Below are 19,752 nucleotides of genomic sequence, written 5' to 3' on the forward strand. Positions count from 1 at the left end.
TCGTTTAGTCCACACAGACTTTGCCCCTGCTTCCCCTTGCATAATGAGACTAGCATATTTATGGGACTCGACAACAACCATCACAATCACGTAGGGTTTTTGAATTTAACATTTTAATAAAATTAAAATACCCTCAATTCCATCAAAATGATCAAGCGTATTCTTTTGTTAGATACCCGAATAAGTAAGTGAAATAGGTTCATTTTCAACGCCTCCAAGCTATATTATTCTACCGGTGCGAGCCGGAATCATACACTTACGAGACTAGTAGCCCCGAAGGTTAAACTAACGAGGATGTGTGTATATTCCATATGGACCATGAAAGGGCTGGAGCGATTTCAGTAGCGTTCAGGATATTTTTAGACTGGCCCATCGGTGGCCTAGTGATGAAGATTGGTAACGATCCGATCATAATCAAATCAAAGATCAGCCGTCAGAGCAAGGTTACAGTTTATATGATTGTTTAAATTATTTTTGAAGGTAAAGGAATAAGAAATCCACTTTATAGTTTATGGTCATAGTCTCTATTGATATAAGCCATGCCAAGAGCTTGTATCGCTTCGGAAAGACGAACCCTAAGCCAGAGAAGATTACACCAGAATGTCTCTTTAATAATGAACGAATCCCCTTCTAAATTAATATCCAAACGTATTATCATTTCACCACGACCGGCATCATAAGCTATCTATTCAAGAGTCACCATTATTATTTCAAGAGCCGCCAATTATCCAGAATCCATGGAATTGTTTAAAAATAAACATCAAAGAAAACATAGTATTTTCGGACATAAATAAAAGCTTTTACTCGTTTTAATATCGCGTTTATTTTTGCGATTACACAATTTATGATATGATATTTTGTATAATTTACAGTTTTCTTGATCAGTATTTTGAAGTGGAGAAAATAATCAATAATTATCAATGGGAGATTAAACCGTAAAAGTACTTTTAATTATGTCAAGGAAATTTGGAAACCTGAACGTATCTTTTGAAGATATTTTTAATGTGTACCCACCGAACGTTAGCCTCAATCACAGCCCACGTTGAGACATGAGGTCTACGCCACAATTGTAAGCCGGCTGTCGCTTGAAGCCTGCTATACCAGAGATATCCTGGATGGTGCTATGCGAGCTTGCATATCAGAAATGACAGGGGCCAATCTGTGCCCCGGAAGATCTTGAGAACTTTTCTCAAAAAGTTTTTCAACTGCGTTATAGTATTTGGTAAACGCAAATGCTATAGCACTGGTGGTAGGACCTCTTATGAGTCCGCGCGGGTAGGTACCACCACCATGTCTATTTCTGCCGTGAAGCAGTAATGCGTTTCGTTATGAAGGGTGGGGCAGCCGTTGTAACTATACTTAGACCTTAGAACTTATATCTTAAGGTGGATGGCGGCATTTACGTTGTAGATGTCTATGGGCTCCGGTAACCACTTAACACCAAGTAGGCTACGAGCTCGTCCACCCATCTATGCAATAAAGAAAAGCAATTCCAATCATAATTTTCCTTCAGATAACTTGGCTACCAATTTTTTGAAATTGAAATGCGTCATTATTTCTCGTTTGCTTGCGTACGTGGTACGTACGTATGAATTACATAATATGCGAATGTATCTCCAGCCAGGGCCGGAATAAGAATCTACCTTGACTTTTAGCCCGGTATGTATTTCTTCCCTTCGTATGCAGGTTTGGGGAGCGACGAGGGATATCCAAGCAGTCGACAGGTCAGCCGATTAGCTGTCTTACGAAAGCAACCAAGATGACCGCACTGTCTGATCCTTTGGTAGGTAGCGGCTTGGCTCTGCCCCTGGCATTGCTGAAGTCCATGGGCGACGGTAACCACTCACCATCAGGTGGGCCGTATGCTCGTCTACCTACAAGGGCAATAAAAAAAACACTGGTTTAAAGCTAGTGTTGAGGTGGCAGCACTATTTAGATCCCCCACTAAGAGGTCCAATGGCAGAGTGAGTGAGCACTTAGCGCAAAACCCGCTTTGCGTTGATCAATATTCCGTCCAGGACTCAAATACGGATTGCAATAAGGGATTTTATTCGCTTGAAATACGACATGCCTAGGTTTTTATGAATGAGGGATTACTGGTGGCCCAAAGGCCTTTCCAGTTTCACCAGGACAGATGGGCGAGCAAATACTCAGTGAGGGTGGGATTGCTAACAGCTGCCCGAGCGCCTCCAAAGGAGACCTAACAACTCAAGAGCAGCTGTTTCGCGAATGAATATACTTTTTTTTCCTACCTAAGCTGAGAGCCTTGAGAGGCTATATCAGCGTAGCCTTAACTAGTAGGTGAGCTCTCGGGGCTCAAACCTGATGACGTTGCTAACACGAACCCTAGCAAGAGCCGTGCTTCGCAGAATCTGCCACCGCATCAGAACGCGACCCACTGAGAAGATCCGGCGAGAAACTCAGTGGGCTGTATCTCAGGGTTAATTTACCGATGCTTGAGGTACCTAGAAGCACCGTTAGTGGATCGGGAGGATCCGAAATGACGTGTTTGGGGCGACGTCGACTGCTTTCCATTCTGTCCGCAGGATCGGGAATGTAGTTACCGGCGGCCACGATGAGAGGGTTCTCGTGTCGTGCCGCTTTATCGAAATGGTGAATATACTACAGGATCGGAATCGCGACCCGTTAAGAAGCTCCGGCGAGAATATCAGCGGGCTGATGCACGGATGCAACCTAGCACTTCGAACTCTTTGCTGAGTTCGACGAGTGCTGTAACTAGGGTCTCTAAACCTGCTCCCAGCATTAAGGCTGAGGCGTCTAATGCAAGAGTGATTCGATCTGATTGATCCGTAAGAACGTGTATGTCTAGGTGCAAATCTTGCCAACTAACCGAAAATTTTAAAAGCATTATATACATTCATATGCTATCCACACAGCCGAGGATAGGGAGGAGTGGCGCGGGATAATCCAAGAGAAATGTTGTTAGAGGAAGCCACGACCCTCAGCATTGAGGATTATTGACGCAAGAAGAGAGATACATTCATAGCTCTGTTTGTTAGCTAAACGAGGTATTTTTGCTAGAGAGTCCTCCCTTTAGAGAGTCCGCAGACAGCGCAGACTGCGTTTCGAGAGCATTTATGCCAACCCGTGAATCCAATAAAAACGTTTGTAATTCTTCACGTAGGTACTTTTTTTTTTATTGCTTAGATGGGTGTACGAGTTCACAGCTCACCTGGTGTTAAGTGGTTATCGGAGCCCATAGACATCTACAACGTAAATGCGCCACTCACATTGAGATATATGTTCTAAAGTCTCAGATTACTTACAACGACTGCCCCACCCTTCAAACTGAAATGTATTACTGCTTCACGGCAGAAATAGGCAGGGCGGTGGTGGCGGACTCACAAGAGATACTACCACCAGTACTACACGGAATTCACTCCCAATAATGTCCGCCTTTGATTTTATCACATAACAACATAGCTTCATTATGCTGATCTCCTCAAAAACTCGATATATTATTATCCCACAGACACAGCCCACTGAGTTTCTCGCCGGATGTTCTCAGTGGGTCGCGTTTCCGACCCGGTGGTAGATTCTGCGAAGCACTGCTCTTGCTAGGGTCAGTGTTAGCAATTCTCCGGTTTGAGCCCCGTGAGCTCACCTACACAAGCTAGGGTAAGCTGAAATAGCCTCTCAAGGCTATCAGCATAGGTAGGAAAAAAATATATAATTATTGTCCTAAAGAAATTAACATTAATTCATTTATATTCTAGTTCACCTCGACATAGATGTGACGTTAAGATTAATGACAAAAATTAGTAAAAAAAAAATACTTACTTTTCTCTCAAACGATCTCAACTTGTTGTTATCTTTTTGGTACAACCAAATATTACATGGATTATTGTCGCTCACTGGCCACAGATTCTGACGTCACAAGTCGTTTAAAAGTCATTAATTTTTGTAAAAAATTTAGATCTATCGTATAAATTATAGACTGATCACATTAGAACGATAAACCATTTAAACAGTGAAACACATTAAGAAAAATGATTAAGCACGAAGGTACAAGATTTGACTTTATTGAAAAACACATTAATATTCTTTACAGTTTTTTAAAGACATACAAAAGTCGTAAAGTTATTTTTAACATATAAACGACAAAATAAATCTCAACATTTCTCGATTTTAATTAAATCGTAAAAATTATGTATTACGCGAATCCTTTGGCGATTTTTTCAAAACTAAAATTGAGCCCGTAGGTATGCCTCAAGATCCCCATCGGCATTAACGTTGTTGATGTCTATGGGCCACGGTAACCGATTGCACCAGGTGGACTGGGGCTCGTCCAATTAACTAAGTGCCAATATAAAAAATAGCAAATCAATTCTAACTGCAAACTCGAAAAGATTTCAACTAGGTATATCTCTAGTACGTTGTTTACGTAAATCCGCCGTCTCATCCTTGAAACGCCTTGTATAAAAGACATCAATTAGCGTAATCTCGCTTCTAAAACCGTAATATATTTGCCTAAGACAAAACTGTTTTTATCGAGACTAGATTCTCATACTAGGAAATCGTTAATTTTGGCGGCAAAAAAATATAATTATATCAGTGTGTAGCGGCTGTATTCGTTTATATTAAAATTTATTCAATTATTTCAAGAATATTTCTACAGATTACTGTGGAACATTTAATTTTATACCAGTCTCACATATAGGTAATAAGTTTGACAAAAAAGAAAATACTAAATTTCGCGCCAAATTCTGACAGAGTACAACACAATAAGATAATAAACATAATATTTAATTCCTATTTCTGATCGTTATGACACTATTTTAAAACATCCGTATTATACCTATAAAACATCAAAACGCAGCGTTCAAAGTTTCAAGCATTTTTGGCACCAAATTCAGATACTATTTTCGTTCGCATTCCATTAAGTTCAAAACCAAAATTTGAATATCGATTGATAATGAACGATACATTTCACACACGTTCGGTCCTCATGTTATGTAAAATACCAAAGTATATAATATCCATTTCACACGCGACGAGAATCAGTAGCGCACCCAACCAAAACTGAGCGTTTGATAATGACGCAGTACACACAACCACTCGTCGCGCGAGCGGCAGCCAAACTGAAGCCATATTGTTTATTTGCTTTAAACTTTTTGGCAGTCGCACGGATTTACCAACGTTATGGAACTCGCTTGTAATTACGAAATAATAAATTTGAATTATTTTAGCCTATTTCATTATTAAATTTAATTTGTCACTGTTAGTTTCAGTATTATATTATAATGTTTATTTGTCTTCAGAAACCACTTCTTCGAAACGCTGGCAGATGTTCTTCGATTTTCTCCCGCCCAATTGTGAAGAATTATAATACTTTATAAAGTGCTTTTCTTTTCTTTGTACGTCGATCAACACAGCACACGATGACTTAAATCGTGAAAACGTGAGTTCGAAATATTACGCCATGTTTTTTTTTTCTTTTTTTTTCGCAAACCAGCTTTGTTTCAACTATGAATATCGAATACGTGATTGCAACTGAACGGTTAATATGATATTAATGCGAGTGCGTTCTAATTTTAAAATTCGTTCAAGTTCATACCATATAATTATGTATGTAAATCAATTCAAAGTTCGAATTCTATTGTTTGTTTTGATGAATATTCACTGATACAATAGTGAGTACAGTTAATGAGAAAAATGTTTTTAAATAAATTAATAAAAATAAAAAAGAACACAATTGTAAATCGAGGGGTGAAAGGCTATTTGGCTTAAGCGACATTACGCTTAATTAATACGCGACATTTATCTTTGTAATTAAGTGCGTTTTATTTGGTACTAGCTGACTCGGCAGACTTCGTAATGCCTTAATCGATAAATAAAAGACCCTAAACTTTTGTATAAAATAAAACTTAAAACAAACAAAAGAATCCGTCCGACGGACACATCAAAGGGAAAACGAAATTATTACTTTTATTTAATTCCGAGCATTTTCATATTTATCTACCTTTTAAACCTTCTCTAGACTTCCACAAATAATTCAAGACTAAAACTAGCCAAATCGGTCCAGCCGTCTCGAGTTTTAGCGAGACTAACGAACAGCAATTCATTTTTATATATAACTTTTTTTTTTTATTGCTTAGATGGATGGACGAGCTCACAGCCCACCTGGTGTTAAGTGGTTACTGGAGCCCATAGACATCTACAACGTAAATGCGCCACCCACCTCGATAACTAGATATAAATTGATAGATAGATAGATAGATTAGCAGCAACAGTTCAATCTTTCTAATTCAACTTCAATTAAGTTTAGTTTAGTTCAATTAAATAATATCAAGATTGATTTATTGATCTTGATTTATTTCTGTGTATACCTATTACGTAGGGTAATAGGATAGTACAGTGTACTAATACTATAAACGGTGTTCGTATACTTGGTACACTACCTATTATGCGCTACTTACAAGAAGCCTCAACTCTCAGTTCAACGAGAAGCAGTCAACAAATGTTAGGGCTCATTGTCGAAAGTCGTTCTGGTCAAGGTCGTCGTGACCTATAGGATAAGACGACCAGTACATTCGTATCAAGCGATGCGTCGGTGTTCGAATCCCACAGGCAGGTACCAGCTTTTCTAATGAAATACGTACTTGGCAAATGACCACGATTGACTCCCACGGTGAAGGAATAACATCGTGTAAAAAAAATCAAACCCGCAAAATTATAATTTGCGTAATTACTGGCGGTAGGATTTCTTGTGAGTCCGCACGGGTAAGTACCACCGCCGTCTATTTCTGCCGTGAAACAGTTATGCGTTTCGATTTTAAGGGAGGGGCAGCCGTTGTAACTATACTTGAAACCTTAGAACTTATATCTCAAGATGGGTGGCATATTTACATTGTAGATGTCTATGGGCTCCAGTAACCACTTAACACCAGATGGGCTTTGAGCTCGTTCACTCATCTATGCAATAAAAAATAAAATATATCTAATATATAAAATTCTCGTGTCACAGTTTTCGTTGCCATACTCCTCCGAAACGGCTTGACCGATTTTGATGAAATTTTTTGTGCTTATCCGGTATCTATGAGAATCGGCCAACATCTATTTTTCATCCCCCTAAATGTTAGGGGTAGTCCACCCCTAAATTTTTTATTTTATTTTTTAGACAAAATTTTTAATTTCTATTTTTTTATGATACAACATACAAAAATACATACAATCCTCAATTTTCACCCTTCTACGATCAACCCTTATTTTTTATTTGCTAATTAAAAACTTCAAAATTTTTTGCGAGAATTTTGTTTTTATTTTGTCATGACGTAGAATAATAAAATTCATATTACTCTGAAATTTTCACCCCTCTACGATCAACCCCTATTTTTTATTTGTTAACTTTAATTTTTTTGGCAAGATTTTCATTTTTATTTTTATTTTGTCAAGGAGTAAAATAAAAAATCTGATGTTACTCTCAATTTTTCATCCCTCTATGATATACCCCTTTTTTTATTTGTTAATTATAAACTTTAATTTTTTTGTCAAGTTTTTTATTTTGTTTTGTCATTACTTAAAATAAAAAAAAATCATATTACTGTCAATTTTCACTCTTATACGATCAACCCCTATTTTTCCATCCCGATTAATATTTTTTTTATTCTATGCACAAATCCGCAATAAGGTTGCAAGATGGCAATCAAATATTATAATTGTAGTACGATAAATTCTTATTCAGAGTTTATAATTTCAAGTTCCTTTAATTATGTTTTTTTTAAATTGAATTTGATCTCCCGCCCTCGCTGGTCGACTACTGATCAACTATCAATCGATCAGCTATCCCCGCCAGGTGTCACCACTCATCCAGCAAACATCACGTAGTGGGGATGAGGACGAAGCCGGTCTCCTGTCTTACTATTTTTTAAGAGATTTTATGACCTGGTAACTGAGACCTTTAAGTCATGTCTTATTTTAATTGATATTAATCATATTTTTATGAAAAATTATACTATGGAGTGAAATGAAATGAAGATGATTAATTTGAGACACTAATCAACTGGGACGAAATTAAATGAAATGAATTGAGATGATATGGGATGAAATATAATCTTAGTAAAATGGTGGTCATTACTAAGATTTTTTAAGTGGACATTTTTTTTTTTATTGCTTGGATGTATGGACGAGCTCACAGCCCACCTGATGTTAAGTGGTTACTGGAGCCCATAGACATCTACAACGTAAATGCGCCACCCACCTCGAGATATAAGTTCTAATTAGGGTCTTAGTATAGTTACAACGGCTACTCCACCCTTCGAACCGAAACGCATTACTGCTTCACGGCGGAAATAGGCGAGGTGATGGTACCTACCCGTGCGGACTCCCAAGAGGTCCTACCACCAGTGATTACGCAAATTATCATTTTACGGGTTTGATTTTTATTACACGATGTTATTCCTTCACAATGGAAGTCAATCGTAAACATTTGTTGAGTACGTATTTCATTAGAAAAATTGGTACCCGCCTGCGGGATTCGAACACCGGTGTATCGCTTCATACGAATGCACCGAACTTCTTATAGGCCACGACGACTTTCAAAACTTTTTTGAGGATCCCGAGAAGTTACGTCCAGCGGCTTTGTTTCATTTTCCCACATTTGTGCACTTTCACAGATATTAAACAGTTAATAAACGACCATTATTACACATTTAAGCCCGAAGAAACTCTAAATAGACAAAATAAAACAAATCACACAACTTCACTCCTCGCGTTCCCGCCAAAATGGGGACATTTTGTCTTAATTACTCACTATACATCATAGATTATACACTTAATATATTTGAGAGCTATACAATACTATACATTTTTCAACCATGTTTTTTTGGTTTTATTTGTGTAATAGTATGTTCAGTAGGTCTGAGAATCGGCTACTATCTATTTTTCATACCCCTAAGTGAAAAGGGTTGTTCACCCCAAACATTTATTTTTTATTTTAATTTTTTGGATATTTTTTTTTTGTTTATAATGAGGTATTATGTGGTTAAATGAGGTTTTTCTTTCTACAGTAGAATTTCCCTAGAAATCTTATTTAAGGCAACACAACGTTTGCCGGGTCAGCTAGTATAATATATTTTTTATGATAATTACCTATAACGGTTAGCATCTGTAAAAGTGCATAAATGTAGGTTTAAGGAAGTTTATCGCAGACAGTATCTTTTTTCGTTTAGATAGGTGAACGAGCTCACGAGCCACCTCGCGTTAAGTGGCTAACGGAGCTCATGGACATCAACAACGTAAATATCGGTTGCCCTATCCTTCAGGCCCGAACGTGTTACTGCTTCACGGTAGAAATAGAGCGATGGTACCCACCCGTGTGGGCTCACAAGACGTTTTTTCCGGATTCTTCCAAAAATTCCATTGCAGTCTGGGTAAATCTGGAAATGGTCTCTGAAAATCCTTCAATTTTATATGATTTCATTCTATTTGTCCGTTCCTGCAGCAAAGTATTCAATAATAAACCTAACTTTAACTCGAGGCTAACATTAGGAACATCATAACAATCCGTTTGCCGTTCACTGAAATATTAAATTATTTATAATTTATTTCTTATCATATCTAGATATTATTATCTGCGTCATGTACCTACTGAAAAAAAGACCCGTAATCCACCAATCAAACGCGTTCCCGCCAAAAAGTGTTAGCATTTTCAATTCAATTTCAATATCTTTTCTAACCGATAGTCCACAAACAAGGAAACACTAAAAAGGGAAATGTTCATTGGACATAATTAATTAATATTCTAAAATGTATAATTCGATCGGTGACAACATTTTAATTAAAGTTGTCTAGGTCAACCTCAAGCAGGACTTAGCTGATAATTATTACAACAATTAAGGTATATTAACAATTAACGTATCGTAATCCAGCTCTACACTTCCGTGAGGTGATCCGTGAAAACTCCCGATAGAATTAGAAGATTCGAGAATGTTCTTGCCTGTGTCGAGAACATTCTCGGAGTCATTAGAACAATCTCGATACAATTCCTACGAGGAAACGTTCTGGAACATTCGAGAAACGTTACCAGAATATTCGAGGGATGTTCCAGTTGTTTGGAAATTCACATTTTTTTTTTGTTATCTGGCGACATATGGTGTTGCAAATGGTGTGGCAAAACAGTACAAATGCAAAATCATCTTGACAATGTCGTTAGCGCGATTCAAACATCTATCAAATCTCTTTCGTTTTCCACGTTAATAAATAAACTAGTATGTATTAAGAGGTCTGAAAACGGCGGAATATCGGAGCAATTTGTTTTTAATACTAATATTATAAAGAGGAAAGATTTTTTGTTTGTATTGAATAGGCTCCGAAACTACTGAACCTATTTGAAAAATTATTTCACTGTTTGGAAGCTACACTATTTCCGAGTGACATAGGCTATAATCTTTTTTGAAAAAAATTAGAGATCGTTACTAAAACTCCAATAATGTAACGCAAGGTGTAAAAAAATTACCTAAAATATTCTTTTCATCGCGTGCTCCGCGAAAACTATTGATAATAGAATAAAATAATGTACTACGACTTTGTAGAACACATAATTATTTACAAAAAGTGTCGCAACAGCATATGTCTAACTATTATAGTTATGCTGCAATAAGGGTTCTTTCGCAATAGGTGTTCTTTTATTTAAAAAAATAAAACAATGTCAAATATCGTTGAAATTTTTGTCAAAGACCCGAGCTGAGCCGGAGCGGGCCGCTAGTTTTTAATATTCTTAAAAGCACCCAAATCGTTTCGGGGAGGAATTATTACAATTTGAGAATGAAAAAAAAAACAGCTCCTTCCAAGTCAGTAGATATATGTACATCCTAAAATACAAATGATCCGTTCCAGCGTCATTGTTTAGAGGAGAATCAGATCTTAACCACTCACCTCGTACACCGAAGCCGCTCTGAACATGTAGCAATTCAACAGTGCCTTCTTCTCATCAAGGAGTATGTAGAACAGCTCCTCCGGACGTCCTGGCACTTGGCTGGCCCTAACAGGAACGACCAAAAAGCACTATAACTCTCCCTCCAAAGAAGATTTGCCAAGTCCATAGTTGCCGGCTTCAGGTGTGCCCCTGTCATGGCGAACCTACAGTCTATCTGTGAGCTTCGGCTAACGATGGTAATAAAAAAGATATACCGGCTTTTTTACTGGTGGTAGGACCTATTGTGAGTCCGCGCGGGTGGGTACCACCGCCGCGCCTATTTCTGCCGTGAAGCAGTAATGCGTTTCGGTTTGAAGGGTGGGGTAGCCGTTGTAATTATACTGAGACCTTAGAACTTATATCTCAAGGTGGGTGGCGCATTTACGTTGTGGATGTCTATGAGCTCCAGTAACCACTTAACACCAGGTGGGCTGTGAGCTCGTCCACCCATGTAAGAAATAAAAAATATAAAAAATATGGTGTTAAGTGGTTACCGGAGCCCATAGGCGTAAATGCCGCCTACAACGTAAATGCCGCCACCCACCTTGAGATATGAGTTCCAAGGTCTCAGTATAGTTACGACGGCTGCCCCGCCTTTCAAACCGAAACGCATTACTGCTTCACGGCAGAAATAGGCAGAGTAGTGGTACCTACCCGTACGGACTCACGAGAGTCCTGCCACCAGTAAGCTTAGCGTTGCTTGAATAGCCCCTTAGGCTACCAGTGAATAGATAGGGAAATTTATCTAAGTTACAGCTCGTAATATAACTACTATTTAGGACTACACAACTCACCTGATTATATCTGATAGCTTATGTATTATAACTGGCTCAAAGTTTCCATTGTACACTTTCAAATGACCGCCGTCGATGGCTATGCTGACCTATAAATAAAACCACACTTATAACATACAAGGTGTTTAACAGTTAACTTTAAATCGAGTACGATTCATTAAGTATTTTAGAATAAACCAAATTTTAATTGTGATAAATTGCTGTCACGATCATCATCATTCTCCTGTCCTTCTCCCAATAACCTGGGGTCCGCGCAACATTATCATATACCATTTCTTCGCTCACTCCCCTCTTACACAAATCGTCTTTCACGCAATCCATCCATTTCTTCTTAGATCTACCTCTGCCTCTATATCCTTCCACATTCATAGTTAACACTCTCTTACCAACCTCATTTTCATTTCGTCTCATCACATGTCCATACCATCCCAAACGCGCACTTCTCAATTTCTCTGTCCAGGTGCCACTTTCCTCTAACCTATTCATTCCGTATTCTATCTATTCTCGTTACTCCACAGATCCATCGCAAAATTTGCGTCTCAGATGCATGCAATCGCCTTTCAAAAAAATAAATATTTACTAACAATCACGTCACGTTAACTGGTCCCGTGATAAGTTCGTAAAGAACTTGTGTTACAGGTACCAGATAAATATAAATGGATATAAATGTAAGATGTTTATTATACACATACATATATTTAATATACATCCATAAACCTGGAAAAGACATTTATATTTATCATACAAATATCTTCTCTTGGCGGGATTCGAACCCGCCACCCCCTTGTGTAGTGACCATGTCACTTACCACTACACCAGACGGCCGTTAAATTTCATTTTCATTGTGACAAATTGCCGTATTGCCTTCAATGTTAATGGACAAAACGAAATTATTCTGCAGCACAGGTAAAATTTGCTTGGTAGACCGACAATCAGGGACGGCTTTTTTTAAAGTAATTTTAACGATATCAATACCGTATACATTCTCGCTCACGACTCGGTCGTGCGCGGACGTGCTTTCCGATCCGTGGCCCGCTTGCGAGCCGCGTCTCTGAACTCACAGTTGTGCTCGACAGTGTAGTGACCGTGAATACATCGTGCGTACAATTCGGTAGTGCGGACGTGCCGATCCGTTGGTCGCTTGCGATCTGCGTATCGAGGTCCATTTTTGTGCGCTAAAGTTTTGTAACCGCGAACCCACCCTTACCAACTGCCTTTTTCAAGGCAACCAATCGCTACGTTCAGCTTCCTGTGGCACTCACAGGCTAGCGATTTCCTAACCCTTCCCAAAAACAACAGTCTTTTTCAAGACTAGACCCCCGCTCGCGATTCTGCCTGCTGTAGCACTATACAGCCCGAGCGGGTTCCTTTCCTTTTCCCCGCCGATTGCCGTTTTCACGGCATAGGCATTCCCCCCCCCTGCTCCTTGCTGTCCTGCAGCACAGGGGGGTTACAAATCCTATCCGGGGCCTCGCCTTTCGGCGAGTTCAACAAAAGTCCCGGGGCCGCCCCCCCCGGGCAAGAAGACAGCAAGATGAGTGAAGATTGTATCAGTGAAAGTGCTAGTGACATTGTCGGGTTCCTCCGGGATAGGTACCCGTCAATTAGGGCCGAGTACTTAGCGTATAGGGCCTCCCGTGGCAATCCCTCCCCCCCCGCGTCCGTCGCCGCGTATTTCAACCGTGCCTCGGAGGCACGCCGCGCGCCCCCCGCCGCCGCGTTAAGTTCGAGCGCACGTTCCAACGATGCGACTCACGAAGCGCCTAGCGCTACCCCCACCCCCGCGCCCGCGTCGGTTACGTCATCACGCGCTACGTCCGCCGCGACCTCGATCATTTCAAGTTCAGGCTCCGATACCGAATCGGAGATGGATTTCGAATCCGCGTCAAGCCCTCAGCCTGGAACTTCGGATGGGTTCCAAACCGTAACGCGCGGTAAAAAGCGTACTCGCGCCGTGGAGTCCCGGAGCTCCACGACGAAGCAGACAAAATCCGCGACCGCCTCCCGCCCGCAGGTAGTCGTGACACCGGAGTCGGACTCCGCTCGCCGCGTAACCCCGCCGCCGCGTCCCAAGCCCGCGCCCGCTCCTAAAGCAGCTGCCCCGCCCCCGCTGATTCTCCAGGAAAAAACTGCGTGGAACCGCGTTTCCCAGGCCCTTCAGGCAAATAAAATTAATTATACCCATGCGCGTAACGTCGCGCATGGGATTCAGATAAAGGTCGCAACGCCGGGCGACCATAGGGCCCTCTCAGCATACCTCCGAAAGGAGAACATAGGTTTCCACACCTATGCTCTTCAGGAGGACCGCGAGCTCCGCGTAGTGATACGCGGAGTCCCTAAAGAACTCGACATCGACTACATAAAGGAGGATCTGACCGCTCAGGCCCTCCCGATAGTTAGTGTGCACCGGATGCACAGCGGGCGGGGCAAACAGCCCTATAATATGATACTCGTGGCGTTAGAACCCACCCCGGAGGCCAAAAAGAAGATCGCATGTCTCACGACAATTTGCGGCCTATCCGGGATCTCAATCGAAGCCCCCCACAAGCGTGGCACTCCCGGGCAGTGCTACAGATGTCAGCTTTACGGCCACTCGGCTCGTAATTGCCACGCGCGCCCCCGCTGCGTAAAGTGCCTCGGCGACCACGCCACACTAGATTGCTCACGTGTTAGGGAAACCGCGACCGAACCCCCAAGCTGTGTCCTATGCCTTAAGCAAGGGCACCCCGCGAACTACCGTGGATGTCCTAGGGCTCCGCGCAAGCGTTCAACCCTCCCAGCTCCGCGAACCGTCGGCCCAAAGACTTCGGCACCCTCAGTGCCGAAACCTGCCTTCGTGCCGGCTGCAGTTCCCACGGTTTCAGCGTGGAAAAAGCCGCTGCCGTATACGAAGGCGGGAACACAAACCGCACCCCCGCCCCCGCTCGCGACACGCCCCGCGCCTCAGCCCCTGCTCGCACCTCGCCCCGCGCCCGCGTTCCGTCCCCCGCAACCCTCTGCCGCCAACGACTTCGCGCTCGTGCGCGACTTCGTCACCGCGGTGAACTTCGACCGTCTGCGATCGTTCGCTGACGCTATCCGTAGGTCGACAACCCCCGAACAGCGGCTCGCGGCCGCGTTCGATCACATGGACGTTTATGAGTCCGTGTCGCGTACGTTATAAAATCTTTACCGGTAATCAATGGCGCAAAAAGGTAGAGAAAAACCGTATTCCCTTACGTTAGCATTCTACAATGCTAACGGACTCGCGCGGCAACGCGATCAAATTTTCGAATTCCTCCGCGATAATCTTGTAGATATTCTATTAGTGCAGGAAACCTGTCTGAAGCCCTCGCGTCGCGACCCGAAAGTCGCGAATTACGTCATGGTTAGGAATGACAGACTCACCGCCTCCAAAGGCGGGACTGCCATTTACTATAGGCGGGCCCTGCACGTTGTCCCTCTCGATACTCCCTCGCTCTCACATATCGAGGCGTCAGTGTGCCGTATCTCGCTGACGGGACACCAGCCGATCGTCATCGCATCCGTTTATCTCCCCCCGGACAAGCCCCTTCTGAGCAGTGACATCGAGTCACTGTTCGGCATGGGAGACTCCGTCATCCTGGCAGGCGATTTAAATTGCCACCACACTAGGTGGAACTGCCATCGTACTAACGTTAACGGTAGGCGTCTCGACGCGTTTATAGACGACCTCACCTTTGAAATAGTCGGTCCCCCAACTCCAACATGTTATCCGTATAACATCGCGCTCCGTCCGAGCACTATAGACCTGGCATTGCTTAGGAACGTAACTCTGCGCTTGCGTTCCATCGAAGCAATGTCAGAGCTCGACTCAGACCACCGACCTGTCGTTATGCAGCTCGGTCGCCCCCACAACCCAGTCACTGTTACGAGGACCATGGTGGATTGGAATAAGCTGGGCACGTGCCTAGCCGACACCGCTCCGCCAATCCTCCCTTACGGCCCGGATTCGAATCTATCCCCCGAGGACACCGTCGAATCCATAAACATCATTACCGATCACATATCTTCCGCGATCATTAGATCTTCTAAAGAAGTCGATGTGGAGGACAGCTTCCACCGCATCAGACTGTCCCCCGATCTTAGGAATCTCTTAAGAGTTAGGAACGCGGCAATCCGGGCCTACGATCGTCTTCCCACGCATTCAAACCGGATTCGGATGCGTCGTCTACAACGCGAAGTCCACTCCCGCTTAAGCGACGCGCGTAACGATAATTGGCATAGTTATTTAGAACAACTCGCGCCCTCCCACCAAGCATACTGGCGACTAGCTAGGACTCTCAAATCCGAAACTACCGCTACTATGCCTCCCCTCGTACGCCCTTCAGGCCAACCACCGGCATTCGATGACGATGACAAGGCTGAGCTGCTGGCCGATGCACTGCAAGAGCAGTGCACCACCAGCACTCAACACGCGGACCCCGAACACACCGAGTTAGTCGACAGGGAGGTCGAGCGCAGAGCTTCCCTGCCGCCCTCGGACGCGTTACCCCCCATTACCACGGACGAAGTTAGAGACGCGATCCACAACCTACAACCTAGGAAGGCACCCGGCTCCGACGGCATCCACAACCGCGCGCTTAAACTCTTGCCAGTCCAACTGATAGCAATGTTGGCTACAATTTTAAATGCCGCTATGACGCACTGCATCTTTCCCGCGGTGTGGAAAGAAGCGGACGTTATCGGTATACATAAGCCGGGCAAACCGACAAACGAAACTTCTAGTTACCGTCCGATTAGTCTCCTCTCGACGATAGGAAAAATTTACGAACGGCTCCTTAGGAAACGCCTCTGGGATTTTGTTACCGCGAACAAAATTCTCATAGACGAACAGTTCGGATTCCGCTCAAAACACTCGTGCGTACAACAAGTGCACCGCCTCACGGAGCACATTCTGATAGGACTAAATAGGCGTAAACAAATCCCGACCGGCGCCCTCTTCTTCGACATCGCGAAGGCGTTCGACAAAGTCTGGCACAACGGTTTAATTTATAAACTATACAACATGGGGGTGCCAGACAGACTCGTGCTCATCATACGAGACTTCTTGTCGAACCGTTCGTTTCGATATCGAGTAGAGGGAACTCGTTCTCGTCCCCGTCAACTGACCGCCGGAGTCCCGCAAGGCTCCGCGCTCTCCCCGTTATTATTTAGTTTGTATATCAATGATATACCCCGGTCTCCGGAGACCCATCTAGCGCTCTTCGCCGATGACACGGCTATCTACTACTCGTGTAGGAAGATGTCGCTGCTTCATCGGCGACTCCAGATCGCAGTAGCCACCCTGGGACAGTGGTTCCGGAAGTGGCGAATAGACATCAACCCCACGAAAAGCGCAGCGGTGCTCTTCAAAAGGGGTCGCCCTCCGAACATCACTTCGAGCATCCCACTCCGTAGTAGGCGCGCAAACACCTCCGCCGTTAGTCCCATCACTCTCTTTGGCCAGCCCATTCCGTGGGTCTCGAAGGTCAAATATCTAGGCGTCACCCTCGACAGAGGGATGACATTCCGTCCCCATATAAAAACGGTACGCGACCGCGCCGCGTTTATTCTAGGACGACTCTATCCAATGCTTTGTAGTCGAAGCAAACTGTCCCTCCGTAATAAGGTAACTCTCTACAAAACTTGTATACGCCCCGTCATGACGTATGCAAGCGTAGTGTTCGCTCACGCAGCCCGCACCAACTTGAAATCCCTTCAGGTTATTCAATCACGATTCTGCAGGATAGCCGTCGGAGCGCCTTGGTTCCTTAGGAATGTGGATCTCCACGACGACCTGGAGCTCGACTCTTTTAGTAAGTATCTACAGTCGGCATCGCTGCGCCATTTTGAGAAGGCGGCACGACATGAGAACCCTCTCATCGTAGCCGCTGGAAATTACATACCCGACCCAGTAGACCGAATGGTAAACCGTCGACGTCGCCCAAAGCACGTCATTACGGATCCTCCTGATCCATTAACGGTGCTTTTAGGCACCACAAGCACCGGTCACCGTCCTCGTCGAACCCGTCGCTTGCGACGAAGGGCTCGACGAGCGAACTAACCCATAGACACAGCCCACTGAGTTTCTCGCCGGATCTTCTCAGTGGGTCGCGTTTCCGATCCGGTGGTAGATTCTGCGAAGCACTGCTCTTGCTAGGGTCAGTGTTAGCAACTCTCCGGTTGAGCCCCGCGAGCTCACCTACTAACGTTAGGGTGAAGCTGAAATAGCCTCTCAAGGCTATCAGCATAGGTAGGGAAAAAAAAAAAAAAAAAAATACCGTAAAAGTTTGAATCGTGTAGGACTCGTAGGAACTGAAGTTAATACTGAAATACAAATTTACATAGACCGTTCGATTTGTGTGATTTAGTTCGATGATATCCGACCTTATCTCGTACGTTGGTAGCTCTTATTTCCATTATCAGCCACGGCAGCATGGCGTTGGAAAACCTCCGGTCCATCACGGTGCTGCCGAGGTATGTCACCGGCGTCAATTTCGTCTTCATGATGCGCTGCCGGTAGTAGAGTTATGATTTGGTAGAGCTCATTGTGCTTAGTGCGAGTTTTTTAACGTTCTCGATAACGTAAAAGTTAACTCTAATTTGTATGGAGTTGGAACGTTTGCCTACGTTTGCCGCTAGGGGCGCTGCCCCAACTCCATACAAATTTGAGTTAACTTTACGCTATCTAGAACGTTACAAAACTCGCAGTAAGCACACAGGGTGGCCGGTTTTTTTCCCTACCTGTGCTGATAATCTTGAGAGGCTATTTCAGCTTTACCCTAGCGTGTAGGTGAGCTCTCGGGGCTCCAATCGGAGGTGTTGCTAACACTGACCCTAGCAATAGCAGTGCTCCGTAGAATCTACCACCAGATCGGAAACGCGACCCACTGAGAAGATCCGGCGAGAAACTCAGTGGGCTGTGTCTATGGGTTAATTTACTCGTCGAGCCCATCGTCGCGAACGTGTAGTGTTAATTGAGACATGAAACCAAAGTCTCGGTTTTAACGACTGCCCCACCCTTCAAACTGGAAAGGATAATTAATGCTTGCGGCGGAAACAAATGGGTGGTGATATCGCCGCGCGCGTTTTCAAGTCTTGATAGCATTGGACTGAATTATTTTTAAAATTACGGCTAATAATCAAGATAATGCTAGAATAAGAAAGGACATAGGTACTTTTGCAAAAACTTTTTTTTTCGCATACCTATATCACTTGTCCTCATAATAGGAATATTTTATTGATAAGAATATTTCAATTTTATCTTTGTTCGAGAACTATGTCAGCTATTTCCGTCTGGAATCATAGCTGAACCTGTCTTTTTTTTCCTTCATACTTAAGTTATATGGATTGTGCTTTTATGAGAATATTGAAAATCCAAACCCACAAAAAGTACGGACACAAATCATCCTAAATTTGTATAGAGAACTGGACAAAAGAATCTCGTACCAGTAAATAAAAACTATAGTAGGAATTATTTTTCCTTAAATAAAAAAAATAAAAAAAAATATGTTGTATATACTTGGTTAAATATATTTTATGCAAAAAAAATTAACGGTACTCTAATTTTATGATACGGCTAATTTGTTTACGGCGCCTATAAATTTTATTCGATGTTTTTCTCGTTTAAGTCGATTTGTATTGTTAGGACAAAGACTCTAATTCATAATAAAACTTACCTCTATTCGAGACACAGTTCACCAAAACAACAAGAATACAAACAAAATCAATAACACTGCGAGAACGTTGATGATTCACGGAATTCTCTCGAATTTTCGAACATTATAAGAACAAATTTATTGATTTGGAACCATTTAAAAATACTAGTTTCTGTTTTACTATACGATGAGTCTCGTTGAGTGTTCTAAATGTTCAATTTTATGCGAGAAAAGTACCACAATATTATGGCGGAAAGAGGAACTCTGTGAACGGTGTTGTCAGAACATAGATTAAAAATATTCAAACAATATAATCGTGAAACTAAAATGTTCTTAAAATATTTCTAATGAACATTGATTAATT

General features: G+C 42.7%; 1 protein-coding gene across 6 annotated transcripts in view; it reads right to left on the bottom strand.

Moving 5' to 3' along the window:
- The window catches only part of LOC101741500 (TBC1 domain family member 4), a 61,511-nt gene extending 41,759 nt beyond the window's left edge, over window positions 1–19,752 (bottom strand). Inside the window, exons 1-4 of one of the 6 annotated variants that reach the window (XM_038019270.2) lie at window positions 19,410–19,752; window positions 18,118–18,243; window positions 11,731–11,819; window positions 10,897–11,002 (exon numbers count right to left, since the gene is read on the bottom strand). In XM_038019270.2, the coding sequence (XP_037875198.1) occupies window positions 10,897–11,002; window positions 11,731–11,819; window positions 18,118–18,237 (315 nt within the window). In that variant the 5' untranslated portion in view covers window positions 18,238–18,243; window positions 19,410–19,752. Of the gene's footprint in view, window positions 1–3,801; window positions 3,959–4,819; window positions 5,967–10,896; window positions 11,003–11,730; window positions 11,820–18,117; window positions 18,244–19,409 lie in introns of those variants that run through there. The other 5 variants (XM_038019276.2, XM_038019274.2, XM_038019273.2 and 2 more) reach the window with 5 other exon arrangements.

Source organism: Bombyx mori, chromosome 23 (genome assembly GCF_030269925.1).
Source record: "Bombyx mori chromosome 23, ASM3026992v2".
Lineage (NCBI taxonomy): Eukaryota > Metazoa > Arthropoda > Insecta > Lepidoptera > Bombycidae > Bombyx > Bombyx mori.